Source organism: Manis javanica, chromosome 17, assembly GCF_040802235.1.
Source record: "Manis javanica isolate MJ-LG chromosome 17, MJ_LKY, whole genome shotgun sequence".
Classification (NCBI taxonomy): Eukaryota; Metazoa; Chordata; class Mammalia; order Pholidota; family Manidae; genus Manis; species Manis javanica.
The window spans coordinates 892,933-919,484 of NC_133172.1; the positions used below are offsets into that span (position 1 = coordinate 892,933).

At 47.8% G+C, this 26,552-nt stretch overlaps 1 protein-coding gene and 1 long non-coding RNA gene across 4 annotated transcripts; one reads left to right on the forward strand and one right to left on the reverse strand.

Annotated features, from left to right (window-relative positions):
• Positions 1-886: 886 nt before the first annotated feature.
• Positions 887-7,901, reverse strand: ZNF134 (zinc finger protein 134). 3 transcript variants are annotated; one of them, XM_017645000.3, is made up of 3 exons: positions 7,596-7,901; positions 3,307-3,407; positions 887-2,677 (listed from the first exon to the last, which is right to left on the reverse strand). In XM_017645000.3, the coding sequence occupies exons 2-3, from the start codon at positions 3,344-3,346 to the stop codon at positions 1,437-1,439; spliced, it is 1,281 nt and encodes a 426-aa protein (XP_017500489.1). In that variant the 5' UTR covers positions 3,347-3,407; positions 7,596-7,901; the 3' UTR covers positions 887-1,436. The 3 variants fall into 3 exon arrangements, with proteins under 3 accessions (XP_017500489.1, XP_017500488.1, XP_017500490.1); XM_017644999.3 differs by having other exon boundaries at positions 7,659-7,900; XM_017645001.3 differs by lacking the exon at positions 7,596-7,901 and adding an exon at positions 6,450-7,156.
• LOC140847071 (uncharacterized) lies at positions 7,864-9,364 on the forward strand. The gene is made up of 2 exons (XR_012126699.1): positions 7,864-8,001; positions 8,611-9,364. It is a non-coding gene; the product is annotated as an uncharacterized lncRNA (long non-coding RNA).
• The last annotated feature ends 17,188 nt before the right edge of the window (positions 9,365-26,552 follow it).

A 26,552-nucleotide genomic window follows, 5' to 3' on the forward strand; every position in this document is an offset into this window, starting at 1 on the left:
CGACTCTGCCATTTCAGGCCAAGCACCTCGTGAAGAGAACTTTTTCCGCAGTAGCAAGAAACACCGGCAAAAAATGAATTCTGTTCTAAGTGAGTCACCAGGATCCCTGGCTGGTCATAAATCTCCATCCTTGGGTCACAGTATCTCTTTGTTCTCAGTCCCAGAGTTCTTGCCCATGAAGCAAAGACATTGAGGTTAAGAGCCCAGGGAGGCATAGGAATTGAGGAAAACTATATTATTCGCTCTGCCTCTGACCTTGGGCATTAAGAGTGACACAGTCCTGGAAGTCCTGAGATTTCCATACGCCTGGATACTGTACAGCCAGTGACTGGCATGTTTGTGGACATGCTTACAATAGGCACACCCACTCTTGTAGGCTGCAGTCTCCCCAGTCCCAAATACACCCAGAGTTTCTGTACCAATTTTGTTTCCTTCCTGGACACAGTAGGTCTTAGAGCCAGTGACTTGTGTACAAGATCCCAGCCTTCAGGTGTCTGGCACTTGGCAGGACCTGAGGAAGAGCTTCCCCTCAGTGCTGGGGGATATGGGATGCAAACTGTAAACATGACACTCAATCCACGTTGCTCCAAATCATACTGCAGGTTGTCACAACAGCACCATCACCTCAGTGTGATGCCTGAGCCCTCAACTCTTAAATCCAGACAAAAGCAGGCCCATAAAGCCCTTTATTCTCACCTAAGCAGCTTATGTCAGCAATGTAAATTAACCTCAAAACTGGACTGAAAACTGTTCCCTACCAGCCTGCTATTCCATGAGGCACACAAGGTCGCAGGCCCCCCCAAACACTGTTTACCTTTTCAGTTTGGCAGAACGTAATTGTTTTCAAACCACTCTAAACAGTAAAAAGAACCTCCCAGATTAAAAGTAGCTTAAATAATGTCTTTATTATCACACAAAGCAGAGAAATGTGAGGCAAGCAGTTCTTCAGGCTGGGTGACTTGGAGGCTGGAAAAATCTGTCACATGTATCAAGGGAGACCAACAATATCCATGAATAAAACCTTTTCTGTAAACTACCAAACACAGCTCAGGTCCTCATAGCTAAAGGTGGTTCCTGTCCATACCTGTCAGTGGGGAGGAAGTAAGGACTGCCATTTAACTCGGGTTTCTTCTAAGTCCCTCCTCAGTTGGAGAAACAGTACAAGGCTGTCTTCTCTGAGGATATTAGGGTAACTAAGCTGGTAGAGTTGAGATAGTTCCAGCCATAGGCATCAACAGTGATAAATCTGGCAAGGAACCTGAGAAGGCCTGAGAGTGCCACACAGCCCCTGACAGCTTCCCTTGTAACTGGCATTCCTAAGATCTCTCTCTAGGGTTTATGTTCAGATATATGAGGTTCAACACCTGATGCATGTCTCCTCCTCAACGAGTAACCACAGAATAACTCTCCATGAGTCCTGTGGGTTAAAAGCACTCCTAAAGCCTCCCTGCATTGTGAACTTTTTGGTGTCGAATGAGATGGGAGCTTAAACTATAAGCTTTCCCACATTCATTGCACTCATATGGCCTCTCTCCAGTGTGAACTTTTTGGTGCCGAACAAGGTGGGAGGTTCTGATGAAATCTTTCCCACACTTGCTGCACACAAAAGGCCTTTCCCCTGTGTGAACTCTCTGGTGTGCAATAAAATCAGAGCTACGACTAAAGAATTTCCCACATTCAATGCACTCAAAAGGTCTTGCCTCAGTGTGAATTCTCTGGTGTTTAATGAGGGTGTATTTGTGACCAAAGGATTTCCCACAATCACTGCATACATAAGGATTTTCTCCAGTATGGATACTCTCATGCTGAACAAGTGTGGATTTGTGTCGGAAGACTTTCCCACAATTGCTGCACTTATAGGGCCTTGCTCCATTGTGAACTCTCTGGTGTACAATTAGGTTGGAGTGATGGCTAAAATATTTTCCACATTCGCCACATTTATAAGGCATTTCTCCTGTGTGAATTCTTTTGTGCTGAGTAAGGTTGTCTTTGCGGCTAAAGGCTTTCCCACATTCACTGCATTCATATGGCCTCTCCCCGGTATGGATTCTCTGGTGCTGGACTAGTGTGGCTTTGCGATTGAAGGATTTCCCACATTCACTGCACTCGTAAGGCCTTTCTCCAGTGTGGATTCTCTGGTGCTGGACAAGTGTGTCTTTGCGGTTGAAGGCTTTCCCACACTCACTGCACTTGTAATGCATATGTCCAAAGTGAAAGGCCTCCCCACTCTCAGTGCTTCTTGTCTTCCTCTTCCTGTGGGTGGCCTTTTGTTGGTGACTGTCCAAACTGGCCAGGAAATCCTTCTGATCCTCCTTACATGTAAAGGGCTTCTCTGACAAGTGAGGTCCTTCACAAACTCTAAGATTCTTCACAAATGAAGTCTTGACTTTGTTTCTTAAGGGTTTCTCAACATGGCACTGCCTCTGGTGCTGGTGAAAGTTAGCACTGAACCAGAATTGTCTACTGCATGCCCCACATGTGTAAGGTTTCAGTCCATGGCGTGTTTCCTGGTGTTCATCTAGGTGCAAAATATCTTTCAAGGTCTTAGGGCCACATATGTCACAGGGGTGAGCTGTATGGGTCAGCGAACCTGGCTCAGAAGTACTAATGTGTGACACTCCCACAGTAATGCTTTGCTCTGAAGATGCTTCTTCACCCTCCACTCCATGCCAACCATCTGAAGGAAGAAAAAAATGCCGATGTGCATGTTCAGTTTGGTGGGAGGGGGCAATCCCCTCACAAATTTGTCTACCATACCCAGGATTAAGTACATGGGATTGTTGGGATGCAGAATCATCTGGGATCAGGTTAAAGAAAGAGCTGGTGTGCAGTACTGGGCTCTAAGGGTCACAGAATGGGGAAGGCCTCACAAAGGATGAAGACAAGGGATGGGATGTAGCTCAGGGATAAGAGGTAGGCAGGACCTCCTCTGCAAGTGAAATTTAGAAGAGCCATGGCTCTTGGAGGAAGTATACAGAAATGTATGTTCAGAATCAGTGAAATATGATTTAAAATGAGTAACTGGTATTCAAAAACTATGTGTATGTCTCATGACACATTATCATTGTCCAACATAGGATAGCACTGCAGAGGGGACAGTTTAGAGTACTAGTAAATTGGGATGGACAGTCCTGGGTCAGAGATGAGACTAGGAATGACAAGTATGTAGTACCCAGAATGGTGAGGACAATACAGAAATGAGATACAGCCTAGAACTTGGGCACTAAACAGAAGTGGGCATAGGACAGTTTTTGGTGCCATATGAACCCAGCCCCGAAGCCACACCCTCCCAAAGCTCCCACTCACCAGGGCCTGTCCAAGCCCGTCCTGCCACGGCTAGAGTCATGGCCCTTCAGTCATGCACACAGACCTTTGTCCCCAGCTACAGTTCAGCAACCACAGAGGATCTGGAAGGTAAGTCACAGAGGAAAGACAAGGCAAGTGAGTGGGAAATCAGTGTCCCAGAGCAGTCCACCCATGAGAGATTAAGAGAACTGAATATTACAAGTGAACATCAGAAATTACTTGCATCAACAACCCAGTGGGCCCCACAAGCAATGACGACTGCAATTCATGACCCAGGTAGGACCAAGGAAATGTTAATTAAAGGAAGGGACCAGAATCCAGAGAATAGAGGTATCATGAATGTGGACAGAGCCATCCAGCCAAGGAGAGGCCAAGCAGGGTAGCAACCACTGGGTTGATCAGAAGCCTTCTGACCCTCAAACTTTCAGGGTAGAAGGATCTGGGGAGCACAGGGAGTGGAGGAGAGAGTATACACAGCTGAGCCCTGGCACTCAGAGAACCCACAGGAGGGAGTGAGGGGAAATAGCAGTACCCATGGTCCACCAATAGCAAACTCTGAAGGTAAAAAAATCAGCCCAGAAAACGGGGATGCGGGGCTGTAAGCAGGAATCCAATATTCAGTGCAGAGCACAGAGAGCACTGCATCGATACAAGGCTCAGCACTGTCATGCATCGCCCACTCAACCCAGAAGAAGTACACAAACACATCCTCAAAAATCACATGACCCTGTGTGACTTGGGCAGTGGAGCACAGGGGGAGCAGCTCTCTCCAGGACTCATGGTCTATCTACCACATATTTACTTTCCTCCCTGGCTCCCCAGCTCAGACAAGGTCCTAGGCCCTGATGATTGCTTTCAACTTCATCCCCATTTCCCATTAATCTTCTGTCCAGCCTAGAATAAGAGGCAGGTGGACAAACAGACACTATATAGTCTGGGCCTGGTATGCAAATATTTCACCTCTTATACACAAATTTAAGTAAGGCAGATTCAGATTTTGTGTCCATGAACTATCACTCTTTGGATCACACCTCTCTATGGACACCCACAATACAGGTATCTCCCACGTGCAGATCTATACACAGCATCCAGAGAATGCTTGATTAATGCATCCAAGATCACATCTGACCCACTGCCATGGGTATCTCTGAAGCCAGCTATTAAATCCTCCCTTCCTGGCCCTATTGCTTGATTCAAACTTCAGCAATCCAGAACCACATGGAGCTATCAGAAAAATCCAAACCTTTTCCATTTGCTGCTGCACCCTGAGGCTGTTACATCCTCATTAGTCACAGAATTAACACTAAACTTTCATTCAAAGCCCACACCCACTGGCCTTCTACCCCAAGCATGGTGATTCTGTCAACTGATATTATTTGCCCCTGAGCTAATATACCAGCTTGACTAAAACTCCCCAGCTCATACCAGAAGTCACTGCCAAGAGCCTGGGAAGCATAGAGAGAGGACAAGCACCAGCTTTAGCCTTTCAGTTTATCTCTATTACTACCGTATGCCAGCATCTGTCTCATGTCCACTCTCCCCGGAAGGCCCCACCACCATGGACACTAATCTTTCTCACCTCTTAGGTGACTCCTATGCATACTCTGCTGTGCCAAACTCCTTTCTAAGATCCCTAATGGTGCTGGATTATGACATAATGAATCTTTAAATCTACGATGTAGCTCTATCCTAATCCACACACTGGCCGCCACCTTGTGGATGTCTCCAAATTGAATCTATCCTCTGAACTCCAAACTTGTGTGTCCAGCTGCCCACTTGATAACCCCCACTCAGACGTCTTTGGAATATTGTAGATTCAACATGGCAAACACCTAGTAACTCCTGACATGACCTCTGAAAGTTACTCCCATCACCAATTTCACCATCTCAGTTGAGGATTTTTCCATCCTTACACATTCTTGGGCCAAAACCTTTACGGTCATACTTGACTCCTCCCCTTCTCTCATCAACCACATCAGAAAACTTGGCTGGTCCTACTTAAAAAAAAAAAAAGTCCAGAATCCCAGCACCCGCACCTCACCTCCACAGCCGCCCCACTCTGGTCTAACTGGCAATCAGCCCTTCCTTACTCTATAGTCTTTTCTTCACTGTGCAGCCAGAGAAAGCCAGTTAATACCAGAGTGAGATCATTCCTTCCTCTGCTCCAAACCTTCCATGGCTCCCCCCACTCGAGCAGCCCAGTTCCACAAGCTGCCCCTTCAGAACTGGGTTCTGTCCCCTGCTCCCTGATCACAGTAGACATAATGGAAACCTGAGGGTCCCTGAACACTCCAGCTCAGCCTCAGGCGGTGTACTTGCACATGCTGGTTCCTTGCCTGGGACACTTGTTCCACACAGTCCTACTGCCTCCTAGAAACGGAAACCCATCCATTTGATTCCAGAATAGAATTCAAGGCAAAAGGCCTTCAGTGACACCAGCATCCCCAAATTCTACCAGCAGGGAGAAGGGTAGGTGAAGACTCCTTGGACACCACCCTTTGCCTTACTGGGCTGCCAAGGTCATGGGGAGAAGGGGGCGGCTGAACAAGGACCTGCGCAGGCTGTACTCGTCTATGCATGGGTCATAAGCACTTCTGACACCACAGAAACCTGGAGGGAAGAGGAAGAGGGCGCTGGGAGTGGCAGGTCATCACAGTGGGGTCTCAGGCTGAACTGTCCCCCTAACCTATGACATTGGGAGGGTGATTTCAGGTTGTTCAACCTTAGATACTGAGACCTCAGCGCTGCCTCCTACCAGCTATGTGATCATGCACAAACACCTGTGTCTCACTGTCCTCATCTGTAAAGCGGGGGTAATAGCAAACCTACTAGGACTGCTGTTTATACCAGATGTGTGAGCATGTGTCAAGTACCTTTGAATTAGTTTTTACTGTCCAGAAGCTTAACACTTTTGTAAATATTTTTGGTGTAAATGAAGTGTTAGGTTTTTTAAATTTAGAGTTTGTTCTTAAGCGTTGAAGAAAATGTGGTATTTAAGACTTCCAATTGTAATCAAATACTTAGACGCAAGCACATCAATCAATAAACAATGGTATTAACTTAACTCATCAAATCCACTTATTGTTAATTTTTAAGTACCTGCCTGTGAAGTATATACTAGTCTTTTCTGCGAACCAGCCTACCTGGCACACACTCCACTGAAGGAAAGGCTGCTTGTGGCTTTTCATGAGAGACGCTCATCCTCTCTCCTGACCTGAGGAGTTACAGAAATAGACACCAGCACCCTGGGTTGAGCTCGGGCTGCTCCACTCCCCTGGCTGATTTTTCCGGTCCCCAGCCAGTGCCTTTGCTGAGTCCACAGGGCACCTCTCATATCTTGCTCTCCATCTCCTGCCTGACTTCTTATGCCCTACATCCCTCTTCCTCCTGCTAAGAACAACCAGGACCCTTTCAAATGCCAAGACTCCCCCTTTCTAGCGGGAATCTCAGCATATCCACACACTCCTTCCCTAACCTCCCCAATCTCTCACCTCAGGGGCCATATAAAATAACAGCCTTGATGCTTTTCCCCTTTCCAAATCTGATTGCCGGGCTTTGCCCTGACTGAGGTCTCACCCCTCAGAGATCTCCGGCCCACCTCCCTCCACAGAGCTCCTGACCTGCAGTCCAGATGCCCATGTGACACCTCCACTTGGAGACACCTTAGATTTACTACGTCCTTATTTCAAATCCCCGATCCCACTGAAAAATGCTCCCTGCTTCAACTTACCCATTCCCACTCTTTCAGATGCTCAGTGGGGAGAAAAAATTGGAAGGCCCTTCACTCCCAACCATACCTGACAGAGCTGGGAATCCTGTTGGCTCTACCTTTAAACTCTCTCCAGAATTAAAGGACTTCTCCACCCCCAACCCCTGGGCCTACAGCCACCGCCACAATACTACTGAATCCTGCTGCCTCCATCCCCATCATCCCACCCTAGTCTGCTTTCTCATGAGTAAAGGTCGGGATATTCTCCGGTGTTAAACAAATCATGTCCCTCCAACAGCTCCCAGAGTCCTCGCACCGAAGGTACTGATCTCACCCCGCCTTTCCAGGCACAAATACAACTCACACTTTGTGCTCTCTGAAGACAGGAGCTCAGCTTCCCGAATGCTCCCAACCCAGTCGCACCTCCCACTTTGCTCGTGCTCGTCACTCCGCTAGTGACACTCCCCTGCGTCTCATCCCACCGGCCGTTAGGAACAGGAGCTCCACCCACTGCACCAAACACCCTACTGCCCAGCACACTGGAACCTGGGCTGCAATGGCCACAACAGGAACCTCTTACTGGGGCTCTGTGATTCGGAGATGAGGACTGGGGCGCGTCGGGGGCAAGGACCGCAGTACCCACCGACGCCGGGTCCGTCACGGCAGCCGCCGCCATCACAGTCCGGACCCCACTGAGCCGTCACGAGCCCCGGGTCCCTAGGCGGTGGCGGCGGCGGCGGCGTCTTCGTGGCGCTGCCACCCGGAAACCTCTCTGCAGCGGCGACGGGGTCTCCTCCCACGCCTTCCCGCTTCGGTCACCTCTCAAGCGAACCAGAGCTCCCGAGCCCGTGTTCGGAGGGTTCCGCCAACAGCCAACAAGATGTCTACCCCGAGGAAGATACCGGAACTCCCGCCCAGACGCCTTCCGCACCTACGGAAACGTCCCCAAGAGCGCTATCGTCACTGTGGGACGCAGAGGTTTCTGGGTAATGTAGTTCCTTCGAGTAATCAGCCTTAGCGACGATTGGGCGCCCTCTGCCCGGGGACTAAGGCCAAATGGAACCGCGGGGGGCGCTGGGCAGTGGTTCCTTGAGGCTCGCAGGGCTGGACGGGCCTTCGCTCCTCTTAAAGAGCAGTGAACACTGCAGGGGTGCAGGAAATGTTTAGAAAGGTTCTTTCAGATATTCCCCAAAGCTACAAAATCAAATGGACAGACACATAGTATCAAATGTCACTTAGAGTGCACTTATAGCTAACTCATATTTACTTTTTACATACCTGTAGGCGGAAGCTTTACTTCGGCTCTTTGAACCTCAGTTGGGTCGGGGCAAGAGAGAATTGTCCCTAGACAGGGCTGTGGAGTGAAAGGAGTGACGTAGGAGTGCCCTCAAGCAACTGGAGTTTTCCCTCTGGTTTCCGTGGAAATGACTCCTGACAGGGCCATGGAGGGGAAAACAGCGAAGGGGTTTTGGGCTATTGGGCTACTTTGAAACGGGAGGTCCAAGGAGACACCTTTCCTGTCTGTAATAGCAGTGCTGTCCAATCTGGGGTGCAGCACCATTTAACCCAAATGTTTTTTTTTTTAATCCCAAAAGCTGAGCTGTATTTACTTCCTCTTAAGAAATGCACCGCTTCTCTACATCGCTTCTCTATAAAGAACCATTATAAATGCCAAATGCTTTCGTGTGGCAGGTCAGTGGCTGGCAAGGTCCAGAGGCAGCAAATGTGCAAAGATGACAACTGAGCATGGAAATAAAGATTTGGAACACCATGATCTTACTAACCTTAAAAATAAACAAGCAGTTATTTTACCAGCTAAATAGGTTTATTGGGGAACAGCAAAGAATTGCAATTATAGACAAGCAACCTATGGCAAAACCACAGACAAGATGGGAGAACAAAGCAGAAGATGCTCTTTTATAGAGAAAGGGGGAGAGTTGGGAGACTGTTCTAAGCAATAAAATTGGAGGAAACTGAGAGGTGCCTGTGAGGCGGATGCTCACTGGCTGAGCTGTAGCAGTCTCTCATTGGCTGTGGTGAGGGAGTTGAAATTCCCTTCTCCTCCTGGGTGATTGTAAGGCTGGAGGCACCGGAAGGAGGAGTGAGCACATTGGGCACTGATGACGTGCCAAAGTCCCCGGCTGCTGCCCCCTCCCAACCTGAAAAAATGTGCCTCAGGCTGGCCAATCCTCGCGCCGCTGTATATCTAAGCTCTGCCTCCCCCTGCCTTCTTCAAAAACCCGCTGCCTGCCTACTTATGCGCGACTTCCCCAGCCTCCATTTCTGTAGACTGGGAAGTCTTGGCCGGGGATTGTGTTCAAATAAACTACCAGGCTCTTTGTTGCTCTCTTCACCTGCTTATTTCGGCTAGAATTTATCTTACAGTGGTGAAGTAGCCAAGGTATGAGTCCTAAGGGGTCTATCTCTTCCTTCCTATGGGGTCTGCAATCAACCAGAACTGGTCCTTGGGTGCTCCTCCTGCAGCCCTCATGACACCATGTTAGTGAGGTTTCCCTTTATCAATTTTCACAGTCTCATTTATTTGCTGGGACAGCATCTGAATGGAGTTGATATATTTATGGTAAACAAAAAAGACGAAGAAAAGGAGGAGAGAAGAAGTAGAAAGAAAGAAAGAGGAGGGAAGAAAGAGAAAGAAAGGAGAAGGGAAAGAGGAAAAAAAACTTGTGAATTGTTTACATTACTGAAAGTTATTAATATTAATTCTGTAGTTATTCACAGATATATGCAAAAATTGCTCTGGGGAACATATCTGTGACAGGGGAAAAATAGTTGATATGTCTGCGAAATTTAAACTTGAGACACTGAAGTTTGAGAAGTGAGAGGGCAAAGCTGAGCAAACAGCTACACTGGACTCTGACCACAGCAGGGTTTAGTCTCCAAAATGTAATTTGTTTTCATTCTTGAAAACATTAAATCTCTGCTTCCAGGGGGAAAAAAAGAATTTAGAAAGTGTTGCCAGAATGGTGAAGATGAGCAGGGATATTGTAATATCAAACTTATTCAGTCTACCCCAAAATCAAAGAACATCTACTGATTTTCAGGCACTATCTTAAGAGCATGGAACAAATTTGAAAATGAGAGACAAAGACTTTAGCCACCAAGGAGCTTACACTGTATTCAAGAAAGAGGAAGAAATATTGCCGGGGTGGGGGTGGGGGAACCCTGGAACTATACAGAATGTTAGAATGTGGTAAAGAAAGAAGAATGGAAAAGAGAGAAGGCAAAGGTATTGAGAAGTCGGGGAATGAGATGTAATACTATACAACTGTAACTCTAGGGGGGGAAATATTTTCCCAGGCTGGGGCAAATTACTTTTGAAACTGAAACCAGTCAAAGGGAGAAATAAAGTGGGAGGAACCTGTTTATTGCTTACAAGCAGTCGTCCACTTCTGCTCACCAGTGTCTCACAAGCTGGCTGCAAAAAGAGGCCCCACCCAACATCTCCAGTCCAGATAAGCCCTCACTCCCCTAAGTAATCACCTATTGCTATGGAGATGTACTACGTCTCTCCACCCCTTGGAAACACCTATTGATATGGAGATGTACTAAGGCCAGGCAAGAGATTCTGGAAATATTGGAATTTTACCCACAACAGCCAAGGGAGGCTGGTTTGTGCCCAGGTCTTAATTTATAAAGGTGAGTGATGACACTGATAAATCAATGACATTGACAGAGAAGTTTAATGATACTGAAAATTCCCCTAGAAAAGGGAGGAACGGCATACAACATGAGGCCACAGAAGGAACACCTGGTTTTGATTGAGAAGTAGTAGGAGCCAAGAGCTTTTACTGTGTTTTCTGCAAGAAAGGCAAGGAAGGCTGGAGTAGACAATTTAGGATTGGCTAGTTTGAACAATTCTAGTGGGCTTTGGGTTATGGAGTGGTCTGTAGTTCCCTGGTACCTGGCCCTGGCATGATTTAGACCCACAGTTTTGTTCAGGAAGCATTTAAATGATTCTACATTCCTAGGTAATGCAGCCTATTTAAAGTAAACTACTGGGTGTTTATGTAAAAACCCTGAGCTCATGAAAAATATTAACACAAACTGGTCAAAGAAAATTTGCAGATTTTCAGTTAGAGGGCAATAGGCTAATGAAAAAAAGAAACAACTCGTTCTGTTATGCCTGGAATTCATGATCCCCAAAGACTCCCAGGGAGCCCAGTTCGGTGCAAAAGCAAAGAGCCTTTATTCGAGCTAGCTCGAGCTCAATCTCTTACTTGCACCAATGCAGCAGCGAGATGCCAGAGAGAGAGCACGTTTCAAAAGCACAAAGGTTTTATTGGGGTCTAGGGGCAGTTGGCGGGGTGATGGTCGTGGCTCTAGCCAATTGGCTGGGGAAGAGTCAGGGCCCCATCACGCAGGTTGCCGGGAATGGTTTGAGCGGGAATTGGGCCAGGTCAGGGATATAGTTACTCAAGACGGAAGGCACAGAACAAAATGGGCGAGAGGTCCCAGTTTGCTCTTTCAATCCCTCCTTGTCATGTTGCTTACAGGCCCACTCATGGGGCCGACTGCATTGCTATTTGGCTTTCTTCTGTTACTAGGGGCTTGTGTTGAGCACAGAGGACCATTAGTTGGATGGCCCCCACGCGGTCTCTGACAAACTGGACCAGCCTGTTGATGATACAGGGCCCGAAGGTTAGTAACAGGAGTAGGATGGCAAGGGGGCCGGCTGGGGCTGAGATGAGGGTAGTTAACCAGGGAGACCAGTTGAAGAGAGACTCGTACCAGGACTGAGATTGCTCTCTTTCTGACTTTCGTTTCTGCAGCCCTTCCCTTATGAGGGTCATAGATTCTTTTACGACTCCCAAGTGATCAACATAGAAGCAACATTCTTCCCCTAGGGCCGCACGTAGTCCTCCTTGCTGCATGAATAATAAGTCTAATCCCTTCTGTTTTGGAGCACTACTTCTGACAAGGAAGTAAGGGATTCCTGTAAATGAGAAAGTGATTTTCAATTTTTTCTATGTCTAGGTCAGTGGCTGCCCTTAGGGTTCCGTAGTTTTTGTCCTGGATGTCGAATGAGGATATTCCGGTCCCTGCCCCCGCTAACCCCAGTCCTAAGAGCACAGCTAGGGTTAAGGTTATAATAGGCTCTCTTTTACCTCGGGGGTTAGCAGAGCCTAACCTGTTAAGTATTTCTTCTCCCAAATGATGTGGTAGTTTGGGGATCAACTGCACGGATATGCAGAAGCCTTCTTTCAGGGAGTTAAGGACTTGGGAGTGCATGCACGGAGTGAGGCTGCTGGAACAGACCCACCATGTATTTTCGGGGGGAAGCAGATACACTGTCTCTCTGGGGACTCTTGGGGTTTCATTACAGAGACATGACTGCCCAGGGGGCACATGGCCTATGCAAGTGCCTTGTCCAGTTACTGCCTGGAGGGTTAGCCTTGCAGTAGCCTGATGCCACCTGCAGGAGCTGGGATTGGAGGCTGCTGTATAATTTCCTTTGATGGCAAAGCCTTTGTAATATGGTGGCACACATCTAGACAGAGCCAACAGGACTTGGTCAGGTCAGGCCTGGAGGTGTTCAGAACATGGTATGCTCCAATAACTATGCTCCACAGGGGGTCTGTATCAGCTGGTAAGTCGCGGCCTGGGGCAGGAGATGCGAGCGATGCTCCAGTAGGGGCAGGGGATGCAGGGGGTCACGAGGCTATGGCTTGGGTGTTTCTGGGTGGGACCACCCGGGCTGGGGTAGGCCGGGGAGCTAGCACCTGGTTGGATCCTACCCCTGTGGAGGACTGTAGGGTAAGGGGGCTGCTTGAATTCAGACGGTAAAAAGCCCACCTGGGTCTCGGGCTCCAAGTCTAACTTTTTTGTAGAAATGAATTCCCAGGTCCTTCCAGTTTCCTGTGATGTCGCCTTTTTTCCCTGGTCCGTGAAAGAGATACTTATGGGGTAATAGGGACCCGGGCTGCAAGGCGGTGTGGGCAGCCGCCTGACGGTGATTAGATCACCAGATTTTGGGGGTGTCCACCAGATGTGTCCAGTTGAGACACAGGACCAGGAGGTGCAGAAATAGTCTGCTGCTGACCTTCAGGGGGCCCCTGATGTCCGAGAGGGTTCAGGGCAGACGTAAAAGTGGGGCAGGTGTTTTTTGAGGTTAAAGGGCTTGAGTCTGAGGCAGGGTCCCGGGCATTCAAGATGGAAGAGGCTTAGTAGGTTAAACCTGAGTTCCGGAAACCAGGTGTCTGTGGGGTGGGTCTGGGAAATCTGACTAAGGATTGTCCCCGAGCTGGTGTCCATAATTTGCTACGTAATGTTCAGGGGTGTGTGGGGACTCTCGGCAGCATGAGCAGTGACAACTAGAACTAACAGAGTTACTAACATGTGGCGGGTTGAGTGTGCTGTAGCCTGAGCTTGAGCGGGTTGAGTTGGTCTCGATTGACTGGGTCTACGTCAAAAGGCACTGCTGAGGGGCCCTTGACGTCCATTGGGTGGCAAAGTTTTTCCAGATTGTGGAAGGGTCCGCTAGCCAAACATGCATGTGATAGACCCACGTTGCGATGCCGTCTACTTTGAGAGCAGTGGGGGTTGTCAGTGTCGCGACCCTTCAGGGACCGAAGCAACACGCCCAAGGTCTTGATTCTTCTCTAGGCTTTATTGTCTAATCTCTCACGGCGGTTACAGCAGTTGTCGGGCAGCTCTTCTCCCTCCCGGCGGGCTCCCTTATATTCAGTCACCCAACCAATCCGGGACAGTATCATGCGTGACCTTTAAGCGGATAGGTGTCACGCGCCACTCTAAGCGGGCAGCACGAGCTATGCACGGGTACGGAAGTCTGCTGGGCCAATCCCCAACAGGGAAGAGGGGAAAGGGTGGTGAGCAGGAAGCAGGCGCCATCTTTAGGGCGTTGTCCAGCTAGAGTGGGGCTCAGCCTCGGCTGTAGGCCAGGCCCCCACATCTCCCCCTTTATTGTTTTATAACCAAAGGGCTGTCGGGATCATGCCTGTCTTAGGTCGTCCGGAGTCTGCGGCATTCTTACCCATCCTCAGGCAACAGACAGCTTAGGTCTGAGCCCTGTCTTAGGTTGATATGCGCAGCTCCCGATCTTACCCGTCCTTGACTACTGATCCAGCATATTAAGCCATACTCTAGGGGAGATGCCTTCCTCTAGCACTGCCATGGCCTGCAACAGAACCTTCCGTTCTCCCCATTGCTGTTTTTGTATGGAACAGACTTTCCTCCCAAGCACGAGGAGGCCCACAATTAGCAATATTCCTATGACACCTACACCTGACCAGGCTTTGGTGGTGTTTAACATCTTGCCTAACTGTCTGGACAAGTTGGCAGCTTTAAAAGGAATACCAGTAATACACCCCCGTATAAGAATGGACGCAGCCCACAGACAAAACCTCCCCCAAGAGGTCCAATTGTTCAGTGGCCTGGGACAGACATTCAGCGTCTCTGCCATAGGAATGGTGATAGTCAGCACGGCAGTGGCTGCAGCTGCAGCTCGGCTCCGCCGTCGCCTGCTGTAGGATCCACGGCAGGAGCAGAAGCAGTGTGATCATCTTGTACCTCTGCTCCGGGGTTTTCCACTCTGCGTATCAGACATTCAGGCACCCAAACGGGGTTCTGCTGGTCCTGTGGAAAAACACAAACCAAGCCTCGGGTCCAGATTATCACTGGGTCCGGGCCTTTCCATTTTCCTTCCAACACATCCTTCCACAAAACTTTAGGCATGTGTTTTGGATTGGATTGTTGGCTGTGCCGCTCTGCTGCACTGCGTCCATTTTTGTCCAGTGTTCTAAAATCTTCTCCTATTCCCCCTTTTTGTTTATATAAGGCATTCTTGGGGGTGAGGTGGGTGCGTTCCACCATACCCTGACCCTGAGGGTTGTCTCTAGCTCCCTGCTGCTCTCATGACACAAAAGGATGTCATCCATATAATGATAGATTATCAGGGGAAACTGTTTCCTGACAGTTTGTAAGGCCTTCTTTACATACACATGGTGGGGCTATTAGCCATGCCCTGTGGCAATAAACCTTTGACAGTCTCTGGGGTGAAGCGGGATGGAGAAGAAACAGTCTTTGATAATCTCCACTTGCCAGACTTTTTCCTAATTACAAAAATAGGTGTGTTCCATGGCGAGGTAGAGGGCTGGAGGTGACCAGCTGCTATCTGTTCTTGTACTAAAGTGTGGGCTGCTTCCTTCTTTTCTTTGGTGAGGGGCCACTGAGGTACCCACACAGGCCTTTTTAGGCTGTTTTCCCTCAGTGGCCCTGAAGAAAAACCCAATCCTGGTCCTCCGTCCCCATCCTCTCTCTAAAGGGGGAAGTATCCTAGTTATGATTTAGATGGACTACGTCGCTAATTCCGTGAACCTTTTGATTTCGTTGCCACTCTGCGAACCTTTTGATTTCGTCGCCACTCTGCGAACCTTTTGATTTTGTCGCCGCTCTGTGAACCTTCACTGGCACCTCCTCATTCCATATATTATAATAAACAATGTCACAAACACTAACAGGACACACACACTACACATAAACACCCACCGCAACTGCCTGCCGTCTGCCCTGCCACGTATACTTTCAGTTTACTCGCCGATCCACTCACCCTCCTCGGTTCCCTCTCCCGGTCTGGCCAGCCGACCGAACGGCGTCCAGCGACGTTCATCGGCAGGCACCAGGGTCAGCGGATCAGGTCGCGACGAGGTTTCACCACTTGTCGCGACCCTTCAGGGACCGAAGCAACACGCCCAAGGTCTTGATTCTTCTCTAGGCTTTATTGTCTAATCTCTCGTGGCGGTTACAGCAGTTGTCGGGCAGCTCCTCTCCCTCCCGGCGGGCTCCCTTATATTCAGTCACCCAACCAATCCAGGACAGTATCATGCGTGACCTTTAAGCGGATAGGTGTCACGCGCCACTCTAAGCGGGCAGCACGAGCTGTGCACGGGTACGGAAGTCTGCTGGGCCAATCCCCAACAGGGAAGAGGGGAAAGGGTGGTGAGCAGGAAGCAGGCGCCATCTTTAGGGCGTTGTCCAGCTAGAGTGGGGCTCAGCCTCGGCTGTAGGCCAGACCCCCACAGTCAGTACCAGGATGTAGGGTCCCTTCCAGCACAGCTCAAGTGTCTCTCGGCAGTGCCTTTTGATGTAGACCCAGTCTTCTGGCCTGTACTGATGAGGTGCCGGGCTCATGCCAGCTTTGTAGGTGGCACGGAGGCATGGCCAAATGTCTTTGTGAAACTTCTGGAGCCCTCTCAAGGAAAAAAAAAGTTCTTGGTTTTCAAATTCAGCAAGAAGTTCAACTTTAAGGTTGGGAATAATAGGTGGTGGCCTGCCAAACATGATCTTGTAGGGAGTAAAACCCAGGATGTAAGGAGTGTTCCTCACCCGGCAAAGGGTGTACACTAGGAGAGCTACCCAGTCCCCGCCAGTCTCCATGGTTAGTTTGGTAAGGGTCTCTTTTAGGGTTCTATTCATCCTTTCTACCTGTCCTGAGCTCTGGGGCCTATAAGCACAATGTAATTTCCAAACTGCCCCAATAGCCTTGGCTACTGCCTGCATTACCTGCAAGATGAAAGCTGGTCCATTGTCTGATCCTATCATGGCAGGAAAACCATACCTGGGTAGGATGTCTTCTAAAAGTTTCTTGGCCACTGTCTGAGCTATTTCGTGCTTGGTTGGGTATGCCTCGACCCAGCCAGAGAAGGTGTCTATAAATACTAAAAGATATTTATAACCATACTTTCCTGGTTTAACTTCAGTGAAGTCAACCTCCCACTGGGCTCCCGGTTTGGTGCTCCTGAGCCTGGTTCCTTTTTCATTCAATGTGGCTCTTGCGTTTGTGAGTTGACATTGCAGGCAGATACAACCTGTTCTATTTTGGTGTCCTGTTGGTGAATCCTAATTCCGGCATGTCAGATTAAGTCTTTTAATTTTCGGGCCCCCAGGTGGGTAGGCTGGTGCATGTGTTCTAATACTGAGACTCTGAGCTGGTCTGGCAGCACAAGCTCTCTGTCAGGTGTATACCACCATCCCTTTATCTCCTGGGCCATGGGGAGTCTCTTGATCTGCTGCAACTCCTCCTGGGAGTATTTGGGCTGGTCTGGTAAAACTGGGTCTCCCAGGTCCGGTAGTTGTAGGGCCATGATGGGGACTGAAGTAAGGGCCACTGCTTTGGCTGCCTGGTCAGCCTTTCAGTTACCTCTTGCTACCGGGTCATCAGCTTTCTGGTGCCCTTGGCAGTGGATAATGGCCAACTTGGCAGGAAGCCATAAGCCCGTGAGCAGGTCAAGTATCTCCTGCTTATTTTTTATAGTCCATCCCTCTGCCATCAGTACCCCCCTCTCCTGATAAATTGCCCCATGAACATGGGCCGTGGCAAACGCATAATGGCTATCTGTGTAGATGTTGAGCCATTTTCCAGCTCCTAGTGTCAGCGCCTTGGTGAGGGCTATGAGCTCTGCTCGCTGGGCTGACATTCTGGAGAGTAGAGCCCCCACCCACACGGTGTCCGCTTCGGTGACCACCGCTGCACCCGCATACCTGTGTCCGTCCCGCATAAAGTTGCTACCATCAGTGAACCAAGTAGCCTCGGCATCAGAGAGGGGTTAGTCGGTTAGGTCCGTCCGGAATCCGTGTGCTTGCTCCAGGATCTTTGCACAGTCATGTAGTGGAGCATCTAGGTTGGGGTTAGGCAGTAGGGTCGCAGGATTGAGGGCTGCACTGGGGTGGAACCGCACTTGTGGAGGGTTGAGTAGGAGGCTCTGGTAATGAGTCATACATGCGTTGCTCATCCATCTATCAGGAAGCTGTTTCAGGATCCCATCAATGGCATGTGGGGTCATCATCCAGATCTCCTGTCCTACAGTCAGTTTGTCTGCGTCTTTGACTAGGAGTGCAGTCTCTGCAATAATTCTTAGGCATGGCGGCCAGCCAGCAGCCACTGGGTCCAGCTTCTTGGACAAATAAGCTACCGGGCGGCTCCAGGGGCCTAGGGTTTGAGTTAGAACCCCTTTCGCTATCTCCTTGTGGTCGTCTACAAAGAGGTGGAAGGGCTTCTTAATATCTGGCAGGCTCAGGGCTGGTGCATCTAGGAGGGTCTTTTTTAACTGATTAAAGGCAGTTTCTTCTTTTCTAGTCCATTTAAATGCTGTCCTCTCTTTGATAGCCTCATATAGGGGTCCGGCGATCTCAGCAAAACCTGGAACCCAGAGGCGGCAGTAGCCGGCCGATCCTAGGAATTCTCTTACTTCCCTTCGGGAGGTGGGAGTAAGGATTTTCAGGACCGTTTTTTTTTCTGGCATCTGGTAACTGCTGCTGTCTGCCCTTCAGGATGTATCCCAGGTAACTTACCTTCTCCCTGCATATCTGAGCTTTTTTCATGGATGCCCAGTACCCTAAGGCCCCCAGGGTTGTCAGCAGGTCCTGGGTCCCCCGCTCACAGTCTTCGGCCGTGTTGGCAGCAATCAGCATGTCATCTACATACTGTAGGAGGGTGAGGCCAGGGTGCTCCCTTCTGTACTCACCTAAGTCTTCATGTATCCCTTCGTCAAAGATGGTGGGTGAATTTTTGTACCCCTGAGGCAGCCGTGTCCAGTGAGCTGCCCACTATAGCCCTCCTCCGGATCATGCCACTGAAAGGCAAACAAGAGTTGGCTTTGGGGTGCCAGTGGCAGACTGAAGAAGGTGTCTTTTAAATCTAGTACAGTAGACCAAACTCTGGAGGGCGCCAAGGAGCTCAAGAGAGTATATGGGTTGGGAACAGTTGAGTGTATGTTCATGACTCTCTTGTTTACTTCCTGGAGGTCCTGTACCTGTCAGTAGTCATTCGTGTGAGGCTTTTTGACTGGCAGTAGGGGGGTGTTCCAGGTAGACTGGCAAGGAACTAGTACTCCTAGGCTTCGTAGTCTCCGGATGTGTGGCTGGATTCCCTTCCAGGCCTCCTAAGACATGGGGTACTGCCTGATCCTTACCTGGCCTTCCCCTGGCTTGAGCTCTACCAGGACCGGGGTCCTGTGAGCGGCTAGTCCTATCCCTGCCGTCTCTGCCCAATCTGTGGGGAATTTTTGTAGCCATCTGTCCATGTTATTCATCCTTTCTCGGGAGCGCCCTCTGGTGGAGGTGATATTCATCTTCTAGTTTTATGGTCAGGACCTGGATAGGGTGGCCCTTGCCATCGGTGATCTGAGGCCCCCCTTGTCTGAAAGTTATCTGAGCTCCAATCTTTGTCAGTAAGTCCCATCCGAACAGTGGGTAGGGGCATTCTGGTATCACCATAAAGGAGTGGGATACCCGGCCTGGCCCCAAATCTACTATTCTTTGGGTAGTCCGTGAATACTGGCTCATACCAGTTGCCCCTTGTATCCAGGACTTCTTGCTCACTAGTTTTCCTTTTGGGGTGCGGAGGACTGAATGTTGTGCTCTGGTGTCGACAAGGAAGTCAACAGGGGTCCCCTCCATTCTAAGAGTTACCCTGGGCCCGGGGAGGGAGTCTGAATTCCAACACCCCTAGTCACTCAGTTCATCCAGCTCTTAAGACTTTTACTTGATCAGTCTTGCTTCCCTTCCCGTCGGCCTTTTTTGGGCACTCTTGGGCCCAGTGCCCTATCTCTTCGTAGTATGCACACTGATCTTTCTGCAGCCTCTGCCTCCCCCCCTTGGTGGTTCTTCTACTTTCTTTCGGGTCGTCCACCAGCTGCCGGAGACAGCGGTCTCATTCCTCAGGGGAGCCAGCAGTGGTAGCTAGTAGTATTCTGGCCAGGTCTCGAGTTTGCTTACTGCTGGCATCCGTCATGGTGTGAGTCTGCTTATCTTCAGGAGGCTCCCGGTTGTTGTATACCTTTTCGGCTACTACCAGTAATTTCTGCAGACTTCTTCTGCAGATACTCCATACTGTATCCTGCAGACTTCTTTCTTTGGCCAACTGGTTTACAAAGGCCATGATAACAGCTGCCTTGCTTCCCGGAGCCTATGGATCCATGGGGGTGTAGGTACGGAATGTCTCCGATCCGTTCTCAAAAGGCAACCAGAGATTCATCTTTTTCTTGCTGTACATTTCCTACCCTGGCCAAATTGGGTGGCTTTCTAGCAGCCATTCGGAGACCCCCCATTAGAATCTGGCGGTAGACCTGGAGCCTCTCCTTACCTTCTGCCATGTTGAAATCCCACTCAGGCCGAGTTAATGGGAAGGAGGTGTCTATCTCAGCCTGATTGGTGGTGGGATTCCCGTCTACGCCTGGAACTAGTTTTCGGGTCTCATTGAAGATTCTCTCCCTCTCCTCAGTAGTGAACAGGACCTGCAAAAGCTGCTGGCAGTCATCCCATGTGGGCTGATGGGTAAAGAGAACAGAGTCTAATAAATCACTAAGCCCCGCTGGTTTCTCGGAAAACTTAGGGTTATGAGCTTTCCAATTGTAGAGGTCACTAGTGGCAAAGGGCCAGTAGTGGTGGGGCTGATTTCCCTGCTCGTCGGGGTGGGGGTGGGGGTGGGGGGCCGGGAAGCCGGTGGCTCATAGGGGTAGAATGGTGGAGTCAGTGGTGGAGGCAGGCTGCTCTCTCTGGGCCCTTTGTCTGGTAAAGGGTGGGCTTCCCACTGGAGTGCCTCCGCCCCCTGCTCTTGGAGTGGCATCTGCTTCCCCTGGGGGGGTGGGGGGGGGTTCCTTCCAGCATCCTAGAAGGCTGATATGCGGGAGGAAAAATTAGTTGTCAGCCCACCCCCCGCTTGTAGGACAGGGTAGAGGGGTGCTGAAGGCCGGGTAGGACTTTTCTTGTTCTCCTTCTTCTCTGTCCTCTGCAAAGCAAGAATGGGTTTCGGCTCCGGAGGGTGTGGGGCCAGGAAGGGCTTAAGCCAGGAGGGTGGGTTTCAACAAGGTCCTGCCAAGTGATAATATAAGGGAGCCGATCAGGATGACTTGTCTTAGACCAAGAGACAAGACCCCTGACTCGGTGGACGGTAGGGAGGTCGAAGGTTCCCTCTGGCGGCCACCCGACACTGAAAGCTGGCCACTCGCTAGAACAAAAAAGTCGGCCACCGACCCTTCCGGACCGCCACACTGAGGTTGTTAGCACTTCCCCTGACATCTTTAAAATGATCAATCATAATACTTAGAGGAGTATAGTCTGAGCCTGTCCCATAAAAGTCCACAAAATAAAACAGAGAAACACAGAAACAGACAAACAGAGGGACCCTGAAAACAGTCTTCCAACTCCGTGGAAGCAAAACCAAAACCTAGACGACGGACCGGAGGGAGCGACCCGCCTCGTCCCAGACCTTTGAGGGGATTCTACGTCCCTCCAGGTAGGATCGGAACGTCTTCCGAATCCTCCAGCGCCCCCAGCCCGTGGTGCACCTGTGCATCCACATAGACCGCTTCGGGCAGTACCAGGATTCCACAAATGAGCTCACGCACAGACAGGAAGCGGGCACACAAGACACACAGGGAACGAACAAATACCAACTGTGGCCAGTCAGACTCTCCGGGTCGGGGTCCCTCTGGGTCTTGGGGATCCTGGATGAGTCCCCAAATATGCCCAGGATTCGCGATCCCCAAAGACTGCTAGGGAGCCGAGTCCGATGCAAAAGCAAAGAGCCTTTATTCGAGCTAACTCGAGCTCAGTCTCTTACTTGCACCAATGCAGCAGCGAGACGCCAGAGAGAGAGCACGTTTCAAAAGCACAGAGGTTTTATTGGGGTCTAGGGGCAGTTGGCGGGGTGATGGTCTTGGCTCTAGCCAATTGGCTGGGGAAGAGTCAGGGCCCCGTCGCGCAGGTTGCTGGGTGTGGTTTGAGCGGGAACGGGGCCGTGTCGGGGATATAGTTACTCAAGACGGAAGGCACAGAACAAAATGGGCGAGAGGTCCCAGTTTGCTCTTTCAGTTCTGTGAGACACAATGTTGCTCAAGTTTATTAGAGGCCAGAAATTTATTTCAGTCATGATTTATTATTCTTAACAACTATGTTGCCATGTATATTGGATTAAAATTATTAATTTAGATAAGGTTTTATATTTATATACATTAAATTGTATTCTATGAGGTGCTTTCCAAAATAACAATTTTTCAATACAATTTTAGTATTAATTAGACATTATAAAATTCAGAATTTACATTTATCCACACATATGTTGTAATGACCTAGTATTATGTTTGTAACATTAGTAGTAATAAAAGCCAAATGATTATTTAAAGATGGAAAATAAAGGTGAAATTAAAACGAAACTCTGAAAGTTTCCTTTCAGCACCAATAACTGCCGAAATTTTCTAAAAATTCGTTTTATTTCATAAAAATATTGTGCAACATCAAATAAAGAAAACCAGAGCTAAACAGCCATTAAAGCAGTAAAAACAGCTTTAATCAGGAACTAGTAAAATGGGGAAAAAGTGACTTCAGCATAAAATTGGGCAAAACTCTGAATATGATAGCAACAAGTGGGAGTTTATAGCAGGACTTGCTGAAGGCAGGACAGAGTGATCAGATATCATGTGGGGGATGCAGGTGGTAACAGTCAGATAATGAGGGTTATCAGATATTAAGAGGGGTGGATTCTGGCTAAACTAACTTCACAGGATCTTGCTAAAGCTAAGCAATGCAAAGATGGGCATGGAAGTTCAAAAGTTGAGGTCTAACTGGGAAGAGGGTTCAGAAGAGCCAACTAAAATGTGGTCAAGGAAAGATTCTTTATCAGATCTGATCCCTAAATATTGGTAAATTGGAAATGCATTGTTTAACTACCTACTTTTTTTTCAAAAAGGAGAAAATATTGTAAACTAAGGTAAAAGAGTGGTAAACTATAATATATATTAGGATGTTTAACTGAACTATTTATTATTTTTTATCACAAGAAACTTTGATTATTTCACCAATTGGACAAAAATTCTCAGAGATCATTTGATCATTCACATGACCTCTAACACCAGTGAGGAAAAGAATTCACCTACTTTCTTTTTCCACTGCACTGTACACCATATACTCTTTGCCAAACACCATGCACTTCCTTCAATTCTTTGAAGTCTTACTTGTGTGCCACATCAATTCAGGGTATTCCCAGGTAATTTTTTTCTCACTTGAAATATCGTTTACTCAATATGTTCTTACAATGCAAATAAATCTTTTGGGTGTCATTTGAATCAACAGAGAGTTTCCACTCCACAACACTTAAACCCTGAAAATGCCCCTATATGTCATTATCATTATTACCTGATGTTCTCCAGCAAATGATATTAGATAATTTTAGAAAGTCATCATTGAGTGGTTATTTACCAGGCTCATTTTTTGGCAACCTTTTAAGCAGTAAGAAGCCAGGGTTATTTTGGTTGTTACTCCATACTGTATCCTAATGTGGTGATAGATTATCACATAAAACATGAGCTTATGAACACACAAAAAAAAGTGATTAAATAAATGGTACAATTTCCTAGAGGGAACTTGCTGGCCAGAGATAATACCTGGAAAAATTATTTTTCTTCTCCAGAGGCAGAGAAATCCTGCAAGGCACGGTTGTTACTGCCAAAAAGCAAAAAGGAGCTGAATGTTGGGAAATCTGAAGACACCAGTGTAGAGGTGTTCATCAGCCAGTGGCCTGGGGTCAAAGTGAGTGTTACCCACAAAGACAAAATGGAAGAGAGAAAATAATAGAAGAACATACTCATCAGGATGAGGATGGTGCATGTGGCTCTGGCCTCATGGGAAAGTCTGGGGGAAAGGCTGTGGCTGTGAATGTACTGGACTTGCTTGTACATTTTTAGGGGGTTATCGGTTTTTACTACTTAGTATAATTTCTTGAACATTGGTCCATGTGGTGTGGATGACGCTTGCTCCTTATGCTGACGTGGTGCAGGCACACGAGTGTATGTACACATGTACATATGCACTGGAGTTTGACCATTCACCTGTTGAAGGACATCTCAGCTGATACTGGGTTTTGGCTATTACAAATAAGGCTACTATGAACAATCATATACAGGTTTTTCTGCAAATATAAATTTATTTCTCTCGGGGGAAGATACCCAGTAGTGGAATTGCTGGTGACAGTTGCATGTTTGTTTGTTTATTTATTCATTCATTTATTTTAAATTTTAGTATCACTATGATTACATGAGGAACGTTCTGTTTACTAGACTCCCACCATCACCAAGTCCCCCCAACAAACCCGATTACAGTTACTGTCCATCAGCGTAGTAAGATGCTGTAGAATCACTACTTGTCTTCTGTGTTGCACAGCCCTCCCCATGCCCCCCCAATATATATGTTAATCGTAAGGCTCCCTTTCTTCTCCCCTCTCTTTATCCCTCCCTTCCCACCCATCCTCCCCAGTCCCTTTCCCTTTGGTAACTGTTAGTTCATTCTTGGGTTCTGTGTTTCTGCTGCTGTTTTGTTCCTTAAGTTTTTTTCTTTGTTCTTATTCTCCACATATGAGTGAAATCATTTGGTACTTGTCTTTCTCTGCCTGGCTTATTTCACTGAGCATAATACCCTTTAGCTCCATCCATGTTGTTGCAAATGGTAGGATTTGTTTTCCTCTTATGGCTGAATAATATTCCATTGTGTATATGTACCACATCTTCTTTCTCCATTCATCTACTGGTGGACACTTAGGTTGCTTCTATTTCTTGGCTATTGTAAATACTGCTGCGATAAACATAGGGGTGCATCTGTCTTTTTAAAACTGGGTGGCTGCATTCATAGGGTAAATGCCTAGAAGTGGAATTCCTGGGTCAAATGGTATTTCTATTTTGAGCTTTTTTTTTTTAATGGGACAAATCTTAAATGTTCAGTTTAATGAATTTTACAAAGTAAGCGTATCTATGTAACTACCATCCAGGACAAGAATTAGAACCTTAGCGGTGTCCTGGAGGCCCCTCTCTTGTCTCCTTGGTCACTAACTCCAAAAAGATCACCATTAATCTAACTTTTATCACCATAGATAAGTTTTGCCTGTTTTTAAAACTTTTATAAGTAGAATCACTCAACATACTCATTTGTGTTTGACTTCTGTCATTCAACATCATGTTTGTGAGGTTCATAATGTTGCCCTGTTTAACAATCATTTAATCAGTCTTTTTTTTTTGAGAGGGCATCTCTCATATTTATTGATCAAATGGTTGTTAACAATAAAATTCTGCATAGGGGACTCAATGCACAATCATTAACCAACTCCAAGCCTAATTCTCAACAGTCTCCATTCTTCTGAAACATAATGAACAAGTTCTTACATAGTGAATAAGTTCTTACATGGTGCACAGTGCAAGGGCAGTCATCACAGAAACTTTCGGTTTTGATCACACATCATAAACTATAAGCAATCAAGTCAGATATGATTATTCATTTGTTATTTATACTTGATTTATATGTGAATCCCACATTTCTCCCTTATTATTTTTCTAAATAAAATGCTGAAGTGGTAGGTAGATGCAAGATAAAGGTAGAAAACATAATTTAGTGCTGTAAGAGGGCAAATGTAGATGATCAGGTGTGTGCCTATAGACTAAGTATTAATTCAAGCTAGACAAGGGCAACAAAACAAAATGGGGGGGGTGAGGTTCTAAGCCTCACCCCTGTTGATCCCCAATTTCTCAACTGATGGCCCCCCTGCAACTGTGCCTGTCTTAGGTTGTTCCACCCTTGAGGAATCTTACCCATCTCTGGCTAACCAGCCATCTTCCAGGGCCATACAGGGAAATGTAAAGTTGGTAAGACAGAGAAGCAATATTCTTTGAAAAGGTTAGCTTTTTACCTCTTTGCAGATTTATGCCCTGCGGCTTCTATGCCCGGCATTGTCTTGAGGTATCTTTCCCACTTGGAAGAATTATGATACTCAGTAATTTTCGATATGAGGCAGGAATATTTTGAGCTTTCTGAGGAACCTCCATACTGCTTTCCACAATGGCTGAACTAATTTGCATTCCCACTAGCAGTGTAGGAGGGTTCCCCTTTCTCCACAACCTTGCCAACACTTGTTGTTTTTTTTCTTTTGGATGGTGGCGATCATTACTGGTGTGAGGTGATATCTCATTGTGGTTTTAATTTGCATTTCCCTGATGATTAGTGATGTGGAGCATCTTTTCATATACCTGCTGGCCATCTGAATTTCTTCTTTGGAGAAGTGTCTGTTCAGCTCCTCTGTCCATTTTTTTAAACTCATTTTATTATCATTAATCTACCATTACATGAAGAACATTATGGTTACTAGTCTCCCCCCTTCACCAAGTCCCCCTCCACAAACCCCATTACAGCCATTATCCATCAGTGTAGTAAGATGCTGTAGACTCACTACTTGTCTTTTCTGTGTTACCTGTCAATCCCTATGCCCCCCCCACATTATACATGCTAATAGTAAGGCCCCCCTTTTTTTCCCTGCCCTTATCCCTCCCTTCCTACCCCTCCTGCCCAGTCCCTTTCCCTTCGGTAACCATTAGTCCATTCTTGGGTTCTGTGATTCTGCTGCTGTTTTGTTCCTTCAGTTTTTCCTTTGTTCTTATACTCCACATATGAGTGAAATCATTTGGTACTTGTCTTTCTCCGCCTGGCTTATTTCACTGAGCATAATACCCTCTAGCTCCATCCA

What these genes read in the sequence shown, in the direction of transcription:
- ZNF134 (XM_017645000.3), bottom strand. Translation starts at nt 3,346, where the DNA reads ATGACTCTAGCCGTGGCAGGACGGGCTTGGACAGGCCCTG. An exon ending in ACGGGCTTGGACAGGCCCTG is followed by an intron (nt 2,678 to 3,306) that starts GTGAGTGGGAGC and finishes TTCTTCCTTCAG; the next exon opens with ATGGTTGGCATGGAGTGGAG.